The sequence below is a fragment of the Columba livia genome, chromosome 1 (genome assembly GCF_036013475.1).
Source record: "Columba livia isolate bColLiv1 breed racing homer chromosome 1, bColLiv1.pat.W.v2, whole genome shotgun sequence".
NCBI lineage: Eukaryota > Metazoa > Chordata > Aves > Columbiformes > Columbidae > Columba > Columba livia.
The window spans coordinates 205,172,166-205,187,809 of NC_088602.1; the positions used below are offsets into that span (position 1 = coordinate 205,172,166).

At 39.9% G+C, this 15,644-nt stretch overlaps 1 protein-coding gene and 1 long non-coding RNA gene across 6 annotated transcripts in view; one reads left to right on the forward strand and one right to left on the reverse strand.

The window, feature by feature from the left end:
* The window catches only part of LOC135578323 (uncharacterized), a 262,971-nt gene that overhangs the window by 226,783 nt on the left and 20,544 nt on the right, over positions 1-15,644 (reverse strand). The gene's annotated exons all lie outside the window — the stretch shown is intronic.
* The window catches only part of USP6NL (USP6 N-terminal like), a 131,023-nt gene that overhangs the window by 21,568 nt on the left and 93,811 nt on the right, over positions 1-15,644 (forward strand). The window contains exon 1 of one of the 5 annotated variants that reach the window (XM_065050129.1): positions 1,043-2,996. The exons of the other annotated variants lie outside the window; for them this stretch is intronic. Coding sequence (XP_064906201.1) covers positions 2,924-2,996 — 73 coding nt within the window. The 5' untranslated portion in view covers positions 1,043-2,923. Of the gene's footprint in view, positions 1-1,042; positions 2,997-15,644 lie in introns of those variants that run through there. 5 annotated transcript variants of the gene reach the window in all.

Consider the following 15,644-nt stretch of genomic DNA (forward strand, 5'->3'; position numbering starts at 1 on the left):
GCTTTGGGTTGTTTGTTTTCAGTTTCTTTCTATGTGACAATTTCCCTAACAAAGAAGAGAGGGGGCAACTACTATCCACACCATCTTTGGGGATTATTTCCCATAGAGGGAGGCAGGCGTGTGTGAAAATGATTTCTAGTCCTGTAGTTCTTGTGTCTCTCTCTTGAAAGCTGAGGGTGGTTTCCCTGGTCCCTGGTGGGGAGAGAGGTACTGGTAACTGGAATAAAAGCCTTTCTAACATCTGTTCTGCACACTTTAGTAGGTAGGTACTGGTCCTGTATTCTCACTGTAGTCCTCCACATCATCTAAGAGGTATTTTCCCATTGGTATCTTTGTTACCAGCAGAACATTTTTGAAGAAAATGAAATAAGGAATAGCTGTAACCCTCTCCTGGGAGTTAATATCTAGATTCCTAGCTACTGAAGTGCCTGCTGGTCTTCTGCTTTGCACCAAAATTATTTAAATAAAAAAAAAAATAATCACAAAGCATCTCTTCTATTACTTTCCCTCTTCCTCTGCTCCCCCGTTCCACTGTTCCTCTTTGTCGGTTCACCATCCTGTCCTTATTCCAGCACTTCAGAACCTTCCTATGGAAGTGAGATAGTCTAGTGCAGTTAAAATTCACCTCCAGGATCTGCAATATGTAGTCAGGCTTTAGTTGATTATGTGGTTGTTATTACTGAAGATTTTACTCTACCTTACCTCTTCATTTTTTCCCTTCTTCCTTCCCTATTTTCTTTATTCTATCCTTCTGAAAGGAGGATGTAGCATGGAGGGTGTTGGTCTCTTCTCCCAAGTAACAAGCGATAGGACAAGAAGAAATGGCCTCAAGTTTCACCAGGGGAGATTTAGTTTGAATACTTGGAAAAAATTCTTCCTGGAAAGGGTTGTCAGGCATTGGAACAGGCTGCCCAGGGCAGTGGTGGAGTCACCATCCATGGAGAGGTTTAAAAGACACATAGATGAGGTTCTTAGGGACATGGTTTAGTGCCAGAGTTAGGTTATGGTTGGACTCAATTCTATTATGTTTACAAAAGGACCATCAAAAGTTTAGTAGAGGTAGTTGCATTCTTCTGCGAACCATAGACTCAGAAATCAGTTTTGAGAGGAAGCATGCGATGGAATTAGCTGTCGGTAATGCTGTTGCTTTGAGTTTATATATTTAACTTGAAGACAAGTTGTTTGATAATCCAAGTAGATAAAGAAAGAGCACATCATGGCAAGATAATGGTGGGAAAGTTCTTATAGCAGGGATTTTGAGGACTGTATTGTTAAGTAAAGGACCTTAAGGTAAACCAGACAACCCTGCAATCAAAATCTTATTTAAATGTTTTGAAATTATAGTTGTTCTGCAAACGTCTGTTTAATGGTAATCTTTTCCTTACCTCTCTACATATCAAATCATTTGTCTGAAACCTGGAACCGAAGTTTATGTACGGAAGTTAGAAATCATTCTCAGTATAGAAAGTTGAGAGTTCTGATTCCAGTGGTTTGAAGGAAGATAAATTACTGTGGCACAGAATGTCTCCAAGCTTCTTACTGAGTGGACACTTGAATATTTGCAGAGTGGGTGAAGAAATCAGACAGCTTGTCAGAGAGAATGTTTTGCCGAACCAAATATGATGGTATTTTGGGATGGTATTACCTCTGGCAGAGGTGGATTAATGGGCAGGCTGTAAATGAGACTGACATAATAGGAACTGGTTGTCGTGCCTACGCTGTATGTGTTTCAGGAGGCTGACATGCATGTGGATAAATATGCCAGCAAATCTAAAATCTGAAGCACTTGTGATCAGCAGCTGGAAATGGAAAGAGATGACCTCTCCCCTCCACCATCCAACACTTAAGCAATGGGAACAGAAGGTCTAAAGGGCAGAGAATGCGTCTTGCTGTGCTCGGCTCTGGCCCGTGGGTTGTTTTAATGTTACGGTTTTTGGGAAATGCAGTTGGCTTCCTAAATTGCTCTCTTTGTGTAGGCAAGGCCTTGCAATGCTGGGTAGGAATTCAGTTTCTCAAGTGTTCACAGAGCTTTTTCAGGGCTGACAGTTATTTAATGCGATCATATAAAACACAATTTCTTGTGGTGTTTTTTTTGTTAGCTCTATAGAGGCTTTGACAGAAGGCAGTTCTGAAGTGCCTTTGTACATTTTCTAAATGGCGTTAAAAATGTTGTGGGGCACATACTGCAATTTGTCTGCTTAAAATTACCTGACAGAAGTGATGATAATACCTGAGCTCAAACAGTTCTCCGGGCCTCTGCTGCTGGGAGAGAGAAGAAAGGCTGAAATTCTCCCTGGGTTTCCAGCAAGAATTCCCGTCACGTCCCAGGGTGTCAGAGGTGTGTGTTCAAGGGGGGGAAAAGGAACTGAATTAGTCTTTAGCAGGTGCCTGATGGAGTTTAGCAAGCTAGAGTTAATTTTAATTCTGTTTGTAGGTCTGATGCTGGCTCTACACTGCACCGATAGCTCTTTTAAAGCATTACATGAAATTTCCTGGATTGAGACAGGCTTTAAAAGAGGATGCAGACACACTTCTGAGATACCAAGCCTGGGGGAGCACGTTGCATCTGTCGGCATTCATTTCAGTTGGTGTTTTCTTTAGTTACTTTGCAGTGTGGATATTTCCTTAAACTTCATTTAGAGAAAACAGTATGCATTGTCTGCAGTAAATAATTTTACAATGTTCTGTAGAAATACATTGAGGACTGCTTGCAGTTTTTGCCTCCTTGTGCTGAAGTCACTTTAAACCCATCACCCCAGCCTGCAGAGTCGTCAGGCAGAAATCTTTCCATGGAGGTAGATGAGTTGTTCCTGCATCGGTTTTGCTCGAGCGTACTGAACAGAGCCACGAAATAACGGGTAGTAATGAAACCTGTTGGAATTTTAGAGGAGCATCTTAGTCTCTTTGATCTTGCTAACGAGCAATGATTCAAGTGCTACAGATTGTAAAGGATCTGGTGTCACCAGCAAGGCGGAGAACAGATGCTGCTAAGAAAGGTAAGAGCAGCACTGGGATTTATTTCAGTGTTCTGAGTAATTTACCGTAAATCAGAAATATTTTGGAGTTTGGTTGCAGTTACACTGAGTGTGTGCTTGATGCTTAAAAATGTGGTGTTTTTTTTCTTTGTGGCATGTACAGCTGCTATAATTTGGCTTTGAACTATCTTAAGCCTAATGATTATCATTTTGCAACTGCAGCTTTCCCAAAGAGATTCCCGATGACGTTTGTTATGCTGAAGATGGAGTTTATGTCAGCATTTATATCTGCTACTGTTGTTCTAAAGATCTTTTCCTTATGTTTCTGTTGTAAAAATGGTTTTCTTGTCCGGATAGCTCGGGCTGTGAAAATAGCAACCATAGTCTGTGTAATCTCATCAGAATAGTTTTTAGAGTCTTAGTGTTCTAAATGAGAATAAGAGCAAAAAATAGGCTGCTTTAGTTCTTATGGAAATGAATCCACAGCTGCACGGCTGTTTAGGTTTCACAATGAGATTATTTCTCGATTCCAGCTAACTTCAAAATCCAAAACGGCCCTTGCAAGTGTACAAAACATTACTCAAAATAGTTGATTATTGTTGGAAATTAATTGGTGCTAAATGCTTTTCTTGTTCTCTTCACTGTGTTGAATGTGTGTTGGTTTTTCTTTGCGTGCCATCCGTTGTGGTATCTGGCATACTTATCTAATTAGGAGTTAATTAAACACTTTTTTTCTTCTTTACTTTTGCATCTTAATTATTTGCGGTTGCTGAACGTACGTTTTTCAGAAGAACTAAAATTTTGTAGCGTTATTTGAAAATTGCATTCCTTTCTTAGTAGAATTAATTTTCTAGGACTACTTGATTTTGTGCTGAATGGGTCATGAATAATTTAGGACTACAGTATCTGTGTCTACCCGTGACCCTGTCATTGTTCTGTTCTGCCCTTACACATAACGTGTGGCTATAGGCAAGTACCTTTATTTTAAATCACTTCTCTAATAACATCAGGCTGCTGTAATTATAATGAGTTAGTTAATAGGACACCTCTGTAAGAACAAAATGAGACAATGCAGAACTGGGCTCAGCTGTTTTCTTCCTGTTCCGAATAAAATAAAAAGATGTCCATTTAACGAAACCAAACTTCTAATTACTTTCTGAAGTTTTCCAGTGATTGGTTGACCATCCCACCCAACAGTTGTATAATTTCGTCACAGTGAATTACTTGGTTTCAATTCTCTGTTCATTTTTTTGATTTGTGGACTTACGCTCCACTAGTTAGAAGAATGAAGGGGATGGGGGTTCTGCTTGGCTGTGTATATATATATATATATATATATATATATATATATATATATATATGTTGCTTATTGGAACAGATTCAATGGAATCGGAAGGGAAAGCCTTGAAAAACATACGGAAATGTTCCTTTTGAGAGTTCTAAAGCTCTCAGTTTTTTCCCCTCTCCATTTATTTTACTCCCTGTTAAAAGACAGTAATTTGGGGTCATTGTTTGGGCGGTATTCTCAAGCTGCTCCTAACGGAGCTAATTAGGTGTTATCTCTCACAGAACTCGGTAGTACATTTTTACAAGCAATATTAAGATCTTAACCTTAAAAAATGAAACATTCTGAAGAAAACACTTACAAAAGATGCAAAATGCTGACAGACTTCTGTGATAAATACAGCAATTTGAGTAGACATTAGATTTTTTTTTCACAGCATGCAACATTAGGCATCTGGTGTATATGACGGACCGTTTTCTACAAAAATGACTCATTATTGTTTTCAGTAAATGGAAAAATGTATTTATAAAGGAAGAGTTGCTAGGGAGCCCAGTGTGAATGTGAAGTGAATTCATTGAGACACGAGGGATGAGATGTGAAGTGTTTACCAATGTGCTTTCCAATTGGTAAAGGGTAAAGGTTTTTAATCCTGCTCCTTGGGTGCATCCTTTTCTTCCTCTTAAAGTGTATATCATTAGGATATAAATTATTGGGTAGAAGTTTGAAGTTCAGTGTTCTTGTGTCAAAATTTTTTGTAAAATCTCTGTTACTTGTCATGAAAAATAAGAAACAGAAATTGAAAAGAACTGAGCAGGTACTTGCAGAAAGGTCAGTGCATGTGGAGAGGGGAGGATGAGCAGAGCCTTCGCTAGGGACCAGTTTACGCTCAGGAGATGAATGTTACAAAGTAATATAATGTATTAATTACATTTTTTGTGTGTTTTACCTACCTTGAAACTTTCAGTCTTTAAGATTGAATGAATCTTCTAACTGTCTAACTATGTTTACTAATAGCACACAAGGCTGGAGGGGAAAGGATTCCCCCAGCCTCCAATTTTCCAGTTATAGCCAAGGGTGTGTCTTTTTCCATCTGTGTTTCAACAACAGAAGCTTTGTTAAAAGGTCTATGGTAAGCACAGCTACTGTGGAAAGGAAAATTCAGTCCATGCAGAAGAAATTCCTGAGGAATGTTGTCTAAAAGGAACCCATTCTTAACACTTGATGGGTTGGGATGTGGATTTGATGGGATAGTTGAACAGCCTGCCATAGTTGCTGGGTCTCACTTTTATTTCATTGTTTTTTACAGGCCAGGGTTTTTCATTGTGGCTGCGACCTATGCCACTGGTTAAATCAAATACAATTTTCTGCATCATGGTTTAGTGCCAGAGTTAGGTTATGGTTGGACTTGATGATCCTGAGGGTCTCTTCCAACCAAAATGATTCTATAAGAGTGTGATAAATAGGTGGTTTACAAATACAAGACTAAATCCTGCAGATATTTAGGCAGCACAAGTATCTACCTTGTGTCACAGTTTTAAATCCTGTGGTTATGCTTTTGTCTTTGTCCAGGGTGACACCAGAGAATCCTTCAGTAGCCCTTCTAGGTTCTTGCTTGGTGATGCGTGCAATGAGCTGAACAGTAAATTTTGGTTTATAATGTCTTACTTTTCCATCCTTTTAAAAAATCTTATTGTGCTTCTTAAAACCTCATTTTCTTTTTCTTAAAAAAAAAAAACCAACCCAAACTAAACACAAAACCCCAAACCAAACAAACCCAACACAACCTGCAACAAACAACAACAATGATAAAAAAACCCTAAAGCCAACCCGGCCTGTAATTATGTTCCATAGTCTTCCAATTGCAGTGAAAGCTGAACGTGTGTTGTTTTTTATTTGCTTTTTATGTGTTTTGGTTTTGGGAAAACTCAGACCCTCACGGTTTTTAGATAACATCAGGTCAGTTGAAGGAAATAGTTGCCCCTAGTCCATTCATTGTCAAAGGGGTAACACATGTAAATTTGAAGGTGAACATGAAGTTGTAAAGAAAGAAATTTTGGAAGAAGTTGCCATGATTTTATTTGGTAAGATTTGACTTTTTAAGTAATTTGAGATTAAAAGTCTGTCTTTGCATAAGGTCCTAAATCATACCAGTATAAAATTTTCTTGATAAGCCTTCTAATTCAAAGCCAAACACTTCACAAGATATGAAATGCAAATGTTTCTTCTAGAGAAATCCATTTAGAGTATAAATCTATTGCTTATTTTCTTCCATCACTGGAAAGCTTATGGATATCTTTGAAGTTATTGTTCATTCTGGAAATGTGGGCCTATGAGTTCAGTGATCATTGGGCCAGACGAGGACGATTGCGTTTAAATTGTGCCAGTAACAGTTCACACTTCAGAAGTCACCACCTGAATTCACTTGCAGATGGTTCAGATAGAACCTTATATTCCAGGCTTAGACTGGATCGTCTTTTTGGTTTATTCCTTTTGGACTGGTCTAAGTTGATCCGTTGCAAGATGGAGAAAATAAAATAAAGGTGCCACATCAAAAGTATCCGTGGTATTTTCTTGCCGTCTTTGGTGACAGTAGAGGGAAGGTGTAACCTAATGCGTTCCCTTAAGGTAACTAGTAAAATGGTGGAAACTCTCCTCACAGTTTCTTGATTATTTGTTACAACATCTTTGCACAGAAGGTTGAGAATTTTGCCTCTTACAGGAGGTTTCAGGGTTACCTGAATTTCTTTAAAATATGTACTTTTTCCTTTCTTAGAAATTTTTGATGTTTAGTATTTTATTCTTAAGTGACTTTTGTTTTATAGATGTGCTAAGCCATTTTTTACTCTTTTCTTAAATTTCTTTTTACACGCTTCAGTGTCTGCTTATAGGAATTTACTTCACTTCTATAGAATTGTCCCACTTTTAAACACTCTGTAATGAACACCATGTAGGAAATGTCTATTTAAAATTTAAAAAACATCGTAAGACTTCTTGATTTGTGCCCTGGACTCAAGATCTTAAGAGCTATATATTATTACCATTTGTTGTCAAGTAAATTTCTGCAGACATGCGCATGAGCTGATTGAGTGCAGCGTGTGGCCTAAAGCTTGGGAAGTTCTTGAGGAATTTCTGGGACAACTTCTGCTTAGCTTTGCCTATTTTTCAGGTTTTTGGTGTATGTCACAGCCCAATGTGCATCCTTTGTGATTCTTCCTCCAATCACAGAATGTCAGGGATTGGAAGGGACCTGGAAAGCTCATCCAGTCCAATCCCCCCATGGAGCAGGAACACCCAGATGAGGTTACACAGGAAGGTGTCCAGGTGGGTTTGAATGTCTGCAGAGAAGGAGACTCCACAACCTCCCTGGGCAGCCTGGGCCAGTGTCTGTCACCCTCACTGAGAAGAAGTTTCTTCTCAAATTTAAGTGAAACCTTTTGTGTTCCAGTTTGAACCCGTTGCCCCTTGTCCTGTCATTGATTGTCACCGAGAAGAGCCTGGCTCCATCCTCGTGACACTCACCCTTTATATATCTGTAAACATTAATGAGGTCACCCCTCGGTCTCCTCCAAGCTCCAGAGCCCCAGCTCCCTCAGCCTTTCCTCACACAGGAGATGCTCCACTCCCTTCAGCATCTTTGTTGCCCTGCGCTGGACTCTCTCCAGCAGTTCCCTGTCCTGCTGGAACTGAGGGGCCACAACTGGGCACAATATTCCAGATGTGGTCTCATCAGGACAGAGTAGAGGGGCAGGAGAACCTTTCTCAACCTACTGACCACCCCCTTCTAATCCACCCCAGGTACCATTGGCCTTCCTGGCCACAAGGGCACAGTGCTGGCTCATGGTCATCTTGCTGTCCACCAGGACCCCTACACTGCTCTCTTCTGGCATGTCAGCCACTCTTCCCAGCTTCTTGTCATCAGCAAACTTGCTGATAGTGCACTCTATTTCCTCATTCAAATCATTGATGAATATATTCAATAATACAGTACTTTTTATTTATTTATTAATTAAAATGAAAATAAACTTGGCACGTTATTCAATGAGCTGCCAAATCTGACAGTGGGGAATTCAATCTTTCTTTTTCGTGTGTCATTAAATATGAAATTCTGCCTGTGGCAGTCAAGATAATTTATTGTATTCTGCAGCTCACCAGTACATATACAGTGCTTCAATTCATTATTTACCATGGCTAAGTTTCTACTAATGTGACAAAATTTAGCTGTATTTCAACAGGCTTTACTGATATTATTATATTTGTTTTAGGTCTTTTGGTGTGGTTTCTCAGATAATAATTGTGAGTATAAATGATTCCTCTTAAAGACACACTCCTTCATTGCTTCTGCTGCTCATCTTTTCTCGTTACCACGGTTTAATAGAGCTTCATATGGCCATACAGTGGTTTGAATTGGGAAGCTGATCCCAATTAAACTATACTTTGGTTTCTCGTTGAGTTAGTTTAAATCTTGGTCAGTTTAACCAACCCAGTAATACTACAGTTGGATCACTGAACAACTGGATGCACAGTGACTCCACTGGAGGATTTCTATCTAGAATACTCTATTTCTGTGGCTGGCATTCACTAGCTCTCATTTTGAATGGTAATATCTTTCATGGGCTATACATACATTACGGCTTTTCTATTGCGTTTCTTATCCTGGCAATTTATTGCCTTTTTACTTAAAAAAAAAAAAAGCTTAAAATATTTGCTTCTTCTCATTTGTGTGATGCCAGCTGCAGTGATTAAGAAAGGTCGCAGTGCTGCGTAGCCATCTGTAGCTCTTAATGACTTGGTGTCTGTTTATTTGGTCTTTGATTATTAGGTAGGTTCCATCATTTAACACAAAGCACTTAAGTGTATCTTGGGAATTGATCTGTGGCTTAATGAAATTAATACGGATAGTTGAAAATTGATTTAGCTATAGAGGAACTACAGAGAAATGGAGTACTTATTTATGTCATAACATTAGTGAACTGAATGAACTCATTTATGAGAAGGAAAGCACAGTGAAGGCAACTCATCTCCAGGTTCATACCGTGATTTGTTGTTCCAATATGTGTTGCGTTTTTTGTGGGGGTTGGGACCCCATAACCCACGAATCACCAACCGTGATATTCTCAATAATTCTGAAATACAACTCCGGGTTTTGTATTTGTAGCACGTGGGAAATATGGCAGCTTAACTAAAAATATTCCTATAACAATATGCTTGGAAAAGAATGAGAGTAAGGCACAGTGTAGGAATGTAATGGGGGAAAAACAGAACAGTTCACAGTGATGTTTCTGCTAGATATGACAGAAATTCAGTTTGGTATAAATCAGCACAGCTGTGCTGGCATCAGAGAAGATGATCAGACTTTTCTCTTTTAAAACACAAAACCTTCAAGGGGAAAAAACTCACCTATTGTTTCTTTAGAGTTGTATGTGTTTGTACATAGCTACAGAGCTCACAATTCTTGTCCTGTACATGAAAAAGCACGTCAAAACCAAACCAAAACACTAGAAGTTTAAAAATCTCTCTTACTAGATGTTTGATGCTATCATTAGAAATCTTTAGAGCCAGCTGTGTCACAAATAATTGTTACGGCTTCGGTTGCCAGTAAAAGCTGTTTGTGCAGCAATGGCTCTGCCCTCATCTTCCTTTATTTCTCTGGAAGAAGTGTGAAAGCTATTTGAGGACGGTAAAGTTTCACCATTTGTGATTATCCAGGAAGAAACATGGTCTTTCTGTAGCTTTTAGATCACAAGGAATAAAAGTACCCAAACCTCTGCAATTTCCCCGTCGGGCAACGTCATCTTCCTTCAGTTTGATTCCAGCCTTTTCTTGGAGGGAGCAGCAGAAATCTGCTGCCTTCTCTGCTTGCACTGGCCACTCTTCATCTTGTTCCAAGTTTGAATAGTGATTTAAAAACTGAATGTAGTTTGTCTGCTTGTAACTATAGTAAAAGTTGGACTTTTTTGGCGGGGGGAGGCAGGGGAGGGATGTTTTTTTGTTTGCCTGCTAGAACTGCTGGCTGCTGTGGTCGTTTTCAGTCCACCCAAGAACAGTCAAATGTGTGACCAGCAGGTCAAGGGAGGTTGTTCCTCCCCCTCTGCCCTGGTGGGGCTGCATTGGGAATTGTGTGTCCAGTGCTGGGTTCCCCAGTTTAAGAAGGACAAGGAGTTACTGGAGGGAGTCCAGTGGAGAGCTGTGAAGATGGTGAGGGGTCTGGAGCATCTTCCTTATGAGACTGAGAGAGCTGGGGCTGTTCAGCTGGAGAAGAGAAGCTGAGAGGGCATCTCATCAATGTTTATAATTATCTCAAGGTGGGTGTCAAGAGGATGGACCAGACTCTTTTCAGTGGTGCCCGATGATAGGATGAGGGGTAACGGGCACAGACTGAAGCACAGGAGGTTCAATCTGAATATGAGGAGAAACTTCTTTCCCTTGAGGTGCCAGAGCCCTGGAACTAGAGCCCTGCCTAGAGAGGTTGTGGAGTCTCCTTGTATGGAGACATTCAAACCCACCTGGACACATTCCTGTGTGTTCTGCTCTGGTGAACCTGCTTCAGCGGGACTGGATGATCTCCAGAGGTCCCTTCCAACCCCAGCCGTTCTGTGATTCTGTGAAATGTCAAGTAATAGTGAGCTGCAAACCCTGGACTGGTCTCACGTTGCAAGAGTCTAAACAAGTCTCTCTTATTTAGCTAATGTCAAAAATCTCAAAAAGAAGTATAGCTTTGGTTAAAATTTTTGTTGGCACAAAATATTATAGTAAAATTGGAAGCGAGTAACGTGCCAGCTAGAAAGACTGTGGGATGATACATGGTTTAAGTTGCTGTTTATCCTGTTCGGTAACAGGCTGTCTTGTGGTTTTAAATCCTGCGGGTGGTGGGATGTCCCTGTGGCCTTCAGAGCTTTTTACAATCCAAATTCACCGGTTTGGTCCTGGCTACTGGCTGAGGAAGAAACAAGAGAAACGAAGCCTTGTATTAAATCTCTTTATAAAACTTGTGGTCTTGAGGATCAGTTCAATCTTCACCTGTTGCAGCGTGCAGATGTATGCCCTTAAATCCCTCTGGACTCCTTAGTCTGTGTAAAGCACGCGACTTGCTGACCTGGAGCAGCAGCACTTGCACAAACTCCACCTTGTGATTTTACCGCAGCAGAGGGAACTTGAGTGGAAGGTCCAACTGAAAACAAGGTGGTTTTATTGAGTTTCTTGGAAACAAGACTTGGAAGTAGGGGAGGTAGGAATTCCGTCTAGTATTTGCTTAATGTTTCAGAAGGTTAATGGGTTACATAGTTTGAGCTTGAGCTGGTAGAATAATTGTATTTGGATTTCTGGTTTCAGTGACACTGCAACCAGGACAACGATTCTGTTTTGCCCAAGGTGTTTCTCCAGTATGTTTGGAACAAAGATCTCAAGTCTGGATCTGAATGTGGCAAAAAGGCATTTGGGTCCTGTACCTTTCCTTCCATATCTGCTCTTGTACCTCTGTTGTGATGTGAATTTTACAACTAAGCCCACACATTTTAGGTTTGAATTTGGAGATTTTTAATGGCTGGGAAGCTCTGCATGAAGGATCTAGAAAAACAAGCCTCGTTCTCTGTTTTGCATTATAGTTCAGGTAAACGTATTTTTCTGGCCCTGGTTTTAGTGAGATCATGGCAATTGTCCATACACTATTTTCAAGTACATATGACTTTTTATTTCCTTGCATATTCTAAAATTGTAATGTTGGCATTATTTTGCACTACAAAGCATGTGGTTTTTTTCTTTCTTGAAAATCTTGTGCTGTTGGGACGTGCACACTTAAAGCAATGAGGAATCATCTATTCTTTTTGTCCCTAAATTGTTGAGTTTCTAGTATTTTGTCCTCATGCTTATGAAATTTGGACTCTAATGTTAAATATGAACATTAGTGTCCATGTTCGTCAATTGTGAAGCTTGCACAGAGTTTGTTTAATACACTTGTAGCTTAAGCAGGTCACGGTTTTGTTAAATTGCAGTGGATAAGAATGAGCAACAGTGCGGAGAGAGATAGTAATAAATTTGCCTGTTTGTTTTTAATAGTGTAAAATGTGAATATTTCCAAGTGCCAGGGTCTCTACTGGACATTTTCTACAACAGGTAATTATAGCAGTCGGGTGGCTTAGATAATGTTCTGGTGTATATTGACAATTCACAACCTTCCTGGACACCTTATCTGGCTTCTCCAGATTGTTTTTATGTCCTTTTGAGCTTCTTGATATTATGGTATAGCTTGTAAGCAAAACATCCAGACTTCTCAGATAATATATCCAATTTTTTTAGTTAGTCATGTCTAACAGCAAATAAAAATATGGATTTCACAGTGGAATAGATCTGTTTTGTCCTTGTTGTTGCAAGTCCAAGCAGCTTCTTCTAAAAGAAATTATCTGTCAGCGTTAGTATTAAACTATCCATAAAAATGTTAATTTGAACTGAATTTCCAGATCAAACAGAAAACTTAATGGCAGTTAATTACATTCTTGCTGGGAATGAGAAAATAAGTGCACAGATGCCCAAGACTGCTGCTGTCTCTGCTAATAAAGCAGCTAACGAAGCATCTTCTGTCTGTACCTGGAGGGGGCAGGTCCTTGGTGGGAACAATTTCCTCAAGAGACAAACCTGCTACCTCTGCATCGCCTCCCAGGTGATGGAGCTTGCTTGTTCCTTCTGTAGCTTCATTACACAGCAACATACCCAAATAAAAGAAAATAGGCATGAAGACACTTGATTGTGCGCATTCCTCTGCAGGTAAAGAGCATGACGCCCTTATCGGGTGTCACGGTTGTTGGTCACGGTCGCTTAACTTGTCACCGCAGCTGCCCTGGTGAGTGCGATATCAATATGGGACCATAGCAGCTCCCAGGGTTATGTGTGCACATGGGCTCTGTTGTAAAACCGATCCGGGCTCCCTGGCTGCTGCTGTTACTAGTGGAGTTTGGCTGTATAGAAAAGCTCATCAATATTCAGCTTTTAGATTTTTCATGCTCTCGCTTACCAAATATTGCTGCAGTACCGCTGCTGGATTACAGGCGTTAGCTGCTGCCACTTGGAAATAGCTGAGGTGCATATTTTTCATGGAATTTGCAGTTTGAGCAATAAATCTACAGCAGTTATTTGGAGGGTCTTATAGACTTTAATTGTGCCTTTAGTCTCAGGGCGCTCTGAAGACTTCGGGGGTTTTGTGGCTTTTAAGCCAGGCCTGATCTTGATGTGTGCAGCTGAAACCACTTGGCCTTGGGCACTGCAAGTTGTACACAGTAGTTGATATTTCTCCCTCCCTTCCCACAGTTGTGTATGTATTTTTTTAAATCTTTTTATTTTTAAACAGAACTGTTCTTTGTAAGGCACTCGTGCTTTCAGAATGACACATTATCACCATATCAACGTTCCATTCCTATGGCACGTCAGCAGGCAGTCTTTATGGGATAGTGGTCTAATGCAGATATTAATGAAATGTAAGTGGGATGGTACAAAAAGAAATCGCTTTATTTCCCTTCGTTTTAATTCTTGGTTGAAAATACGTTTCTATTTAAGAATATAAAAATCAAACGCTTTTTCTTATATGAATATGACATGAATTATAAGTGACATCTTCTGCACCTTCCTGGCATCAATGCAGGCGCGAGTTATATCTGAACGTGAAGTGTTCCAAATGTGATCTTTCTGGCTGGTATTTCTCCAAAAGCGAGTGGCAGAGGCCTGTAAGCTATGGGTTAATCACATCGCACAAAATGTTCTGCATTTATTGACTGGCAAATATTCCTATTTCCTGGAAACTGAAGGTGGAATTTTTTTTTTTAGTTGTTTTTAGATGGAAGTTCTTTAGAGATGTATCTAATGTACCAGGCAAGATTGAGGTGTAAGAGTTTGGGGTGGTGGGACCTGTCTGTGAATAGGCAGGTTTCACCACATCTGCTAATCTATACTAACTTCTGGATTTTCACCAAAAATATTTTGTCCAAAGAGCACTCTTTTCCATGCCATTTTAATCTCCCTTTTGTCAGGAGTATTTTGCAGGGGTTAAGGTTGAGTTTCAGGCTTGTTTTTAGAAGTATATCCTGTAGAGTTTTAATTTTGATAGTTTTGGTCTGCTGATTCCTGTCAGAGTTAGAATAGAAGGTGTAGCTTTTGTTGTTAGACTTCATTTCTTGAGTGGGAAATAGCAGTAGTCCGAAGGAAATGGTTATTATACAGTTCACGGGTCTCAACTGGAACGTGAGAAGTTGCCTTGATCTGAGATTTCCTCTTTCTGTCAGAAAAGGAAACACTGTTTGTACTAATGAAAGGACTTCGATAACACGAATACCCTGTGATCTTTCATAGCGAAATGTTTCATTTCAAGTCGCATTGTTTGGATTAGTGGAACAATTCCTCATCATTTTCAAGTGTTGGGTGTTTTTGGGATGTTTCCAGGGCTCCCCAGTGCGTGATATGCTGCTGATTTCAGGCGTTGCACTTTGTGTGATGGATAAATGGCTGCACCATTGCTTTGTGTCCTCATTTTTCTCCTTCTAAAAAGAAGAAAACCTGACTAATCCTTCCCTTTTTCTGACAACAGCTGTACATTGAAAAGACTTAAACATGTTTTGAAAAATCTCCTCATCTATGCTGCAGCTGCGTCGGGTCCCGGAGCCACCGTGTCTCATCACTCAGTAAAAGCAAATGTTGTGTTCACACACTGCTGGGCAAGCACATGTTACACAAATCAAAGATACAGAGATCAATAAAAATGTTTTTGTCGATTCTGTGCTATGAATTAGTACCCTAGTTAGTTTTTAAAATATGTGGGATGAATGCTGGTTTGGAGCTTGCCAAATCTATAGATGAAAAATAACATAAGCTACACAGACTCCAGTTCCCGTTACTATTTAGTTTGCAGGCGTTGGAATGACCTTCTAAACTGTGCAGTGATAATTGCCTATTTTACATAATGGGTAAAGCTGCACTGAAGAGTATTTGTAGTGATGGAACATGTATTAAAAATCATTGTCTGGTAACTAATAAGAATGTAAAGCCATTCTAAAAATAGTGCAGAAAGGCTCTAAAGGGAAAAATGAGCAAATGGGCTTAAGCAAATCAAAGGCTGACGGGTTGCGCTGGGGCCCATGCGGTGTATTTAACATAAGAGCAGCTTATAGACTGTGTTAGCGAGTAGTGAAGCACTGCAGTGATAGATCTGGAGAAGAACACTGAGGGTCTAACATCTCGCTGTGTTTCAGCAGGTTTTTCAGTCTTAGATCAAACCTTGGCCTTATTCTTTGGGCACAACATAATTTAGAGTTAGGAGTGCATCTCACATGTAGTTTAATGTGGAAGGAATCCAGTTTTGCATAGTTCCATGCAGTTTCCCAGTGCAAATTGAAGAACAATAAATA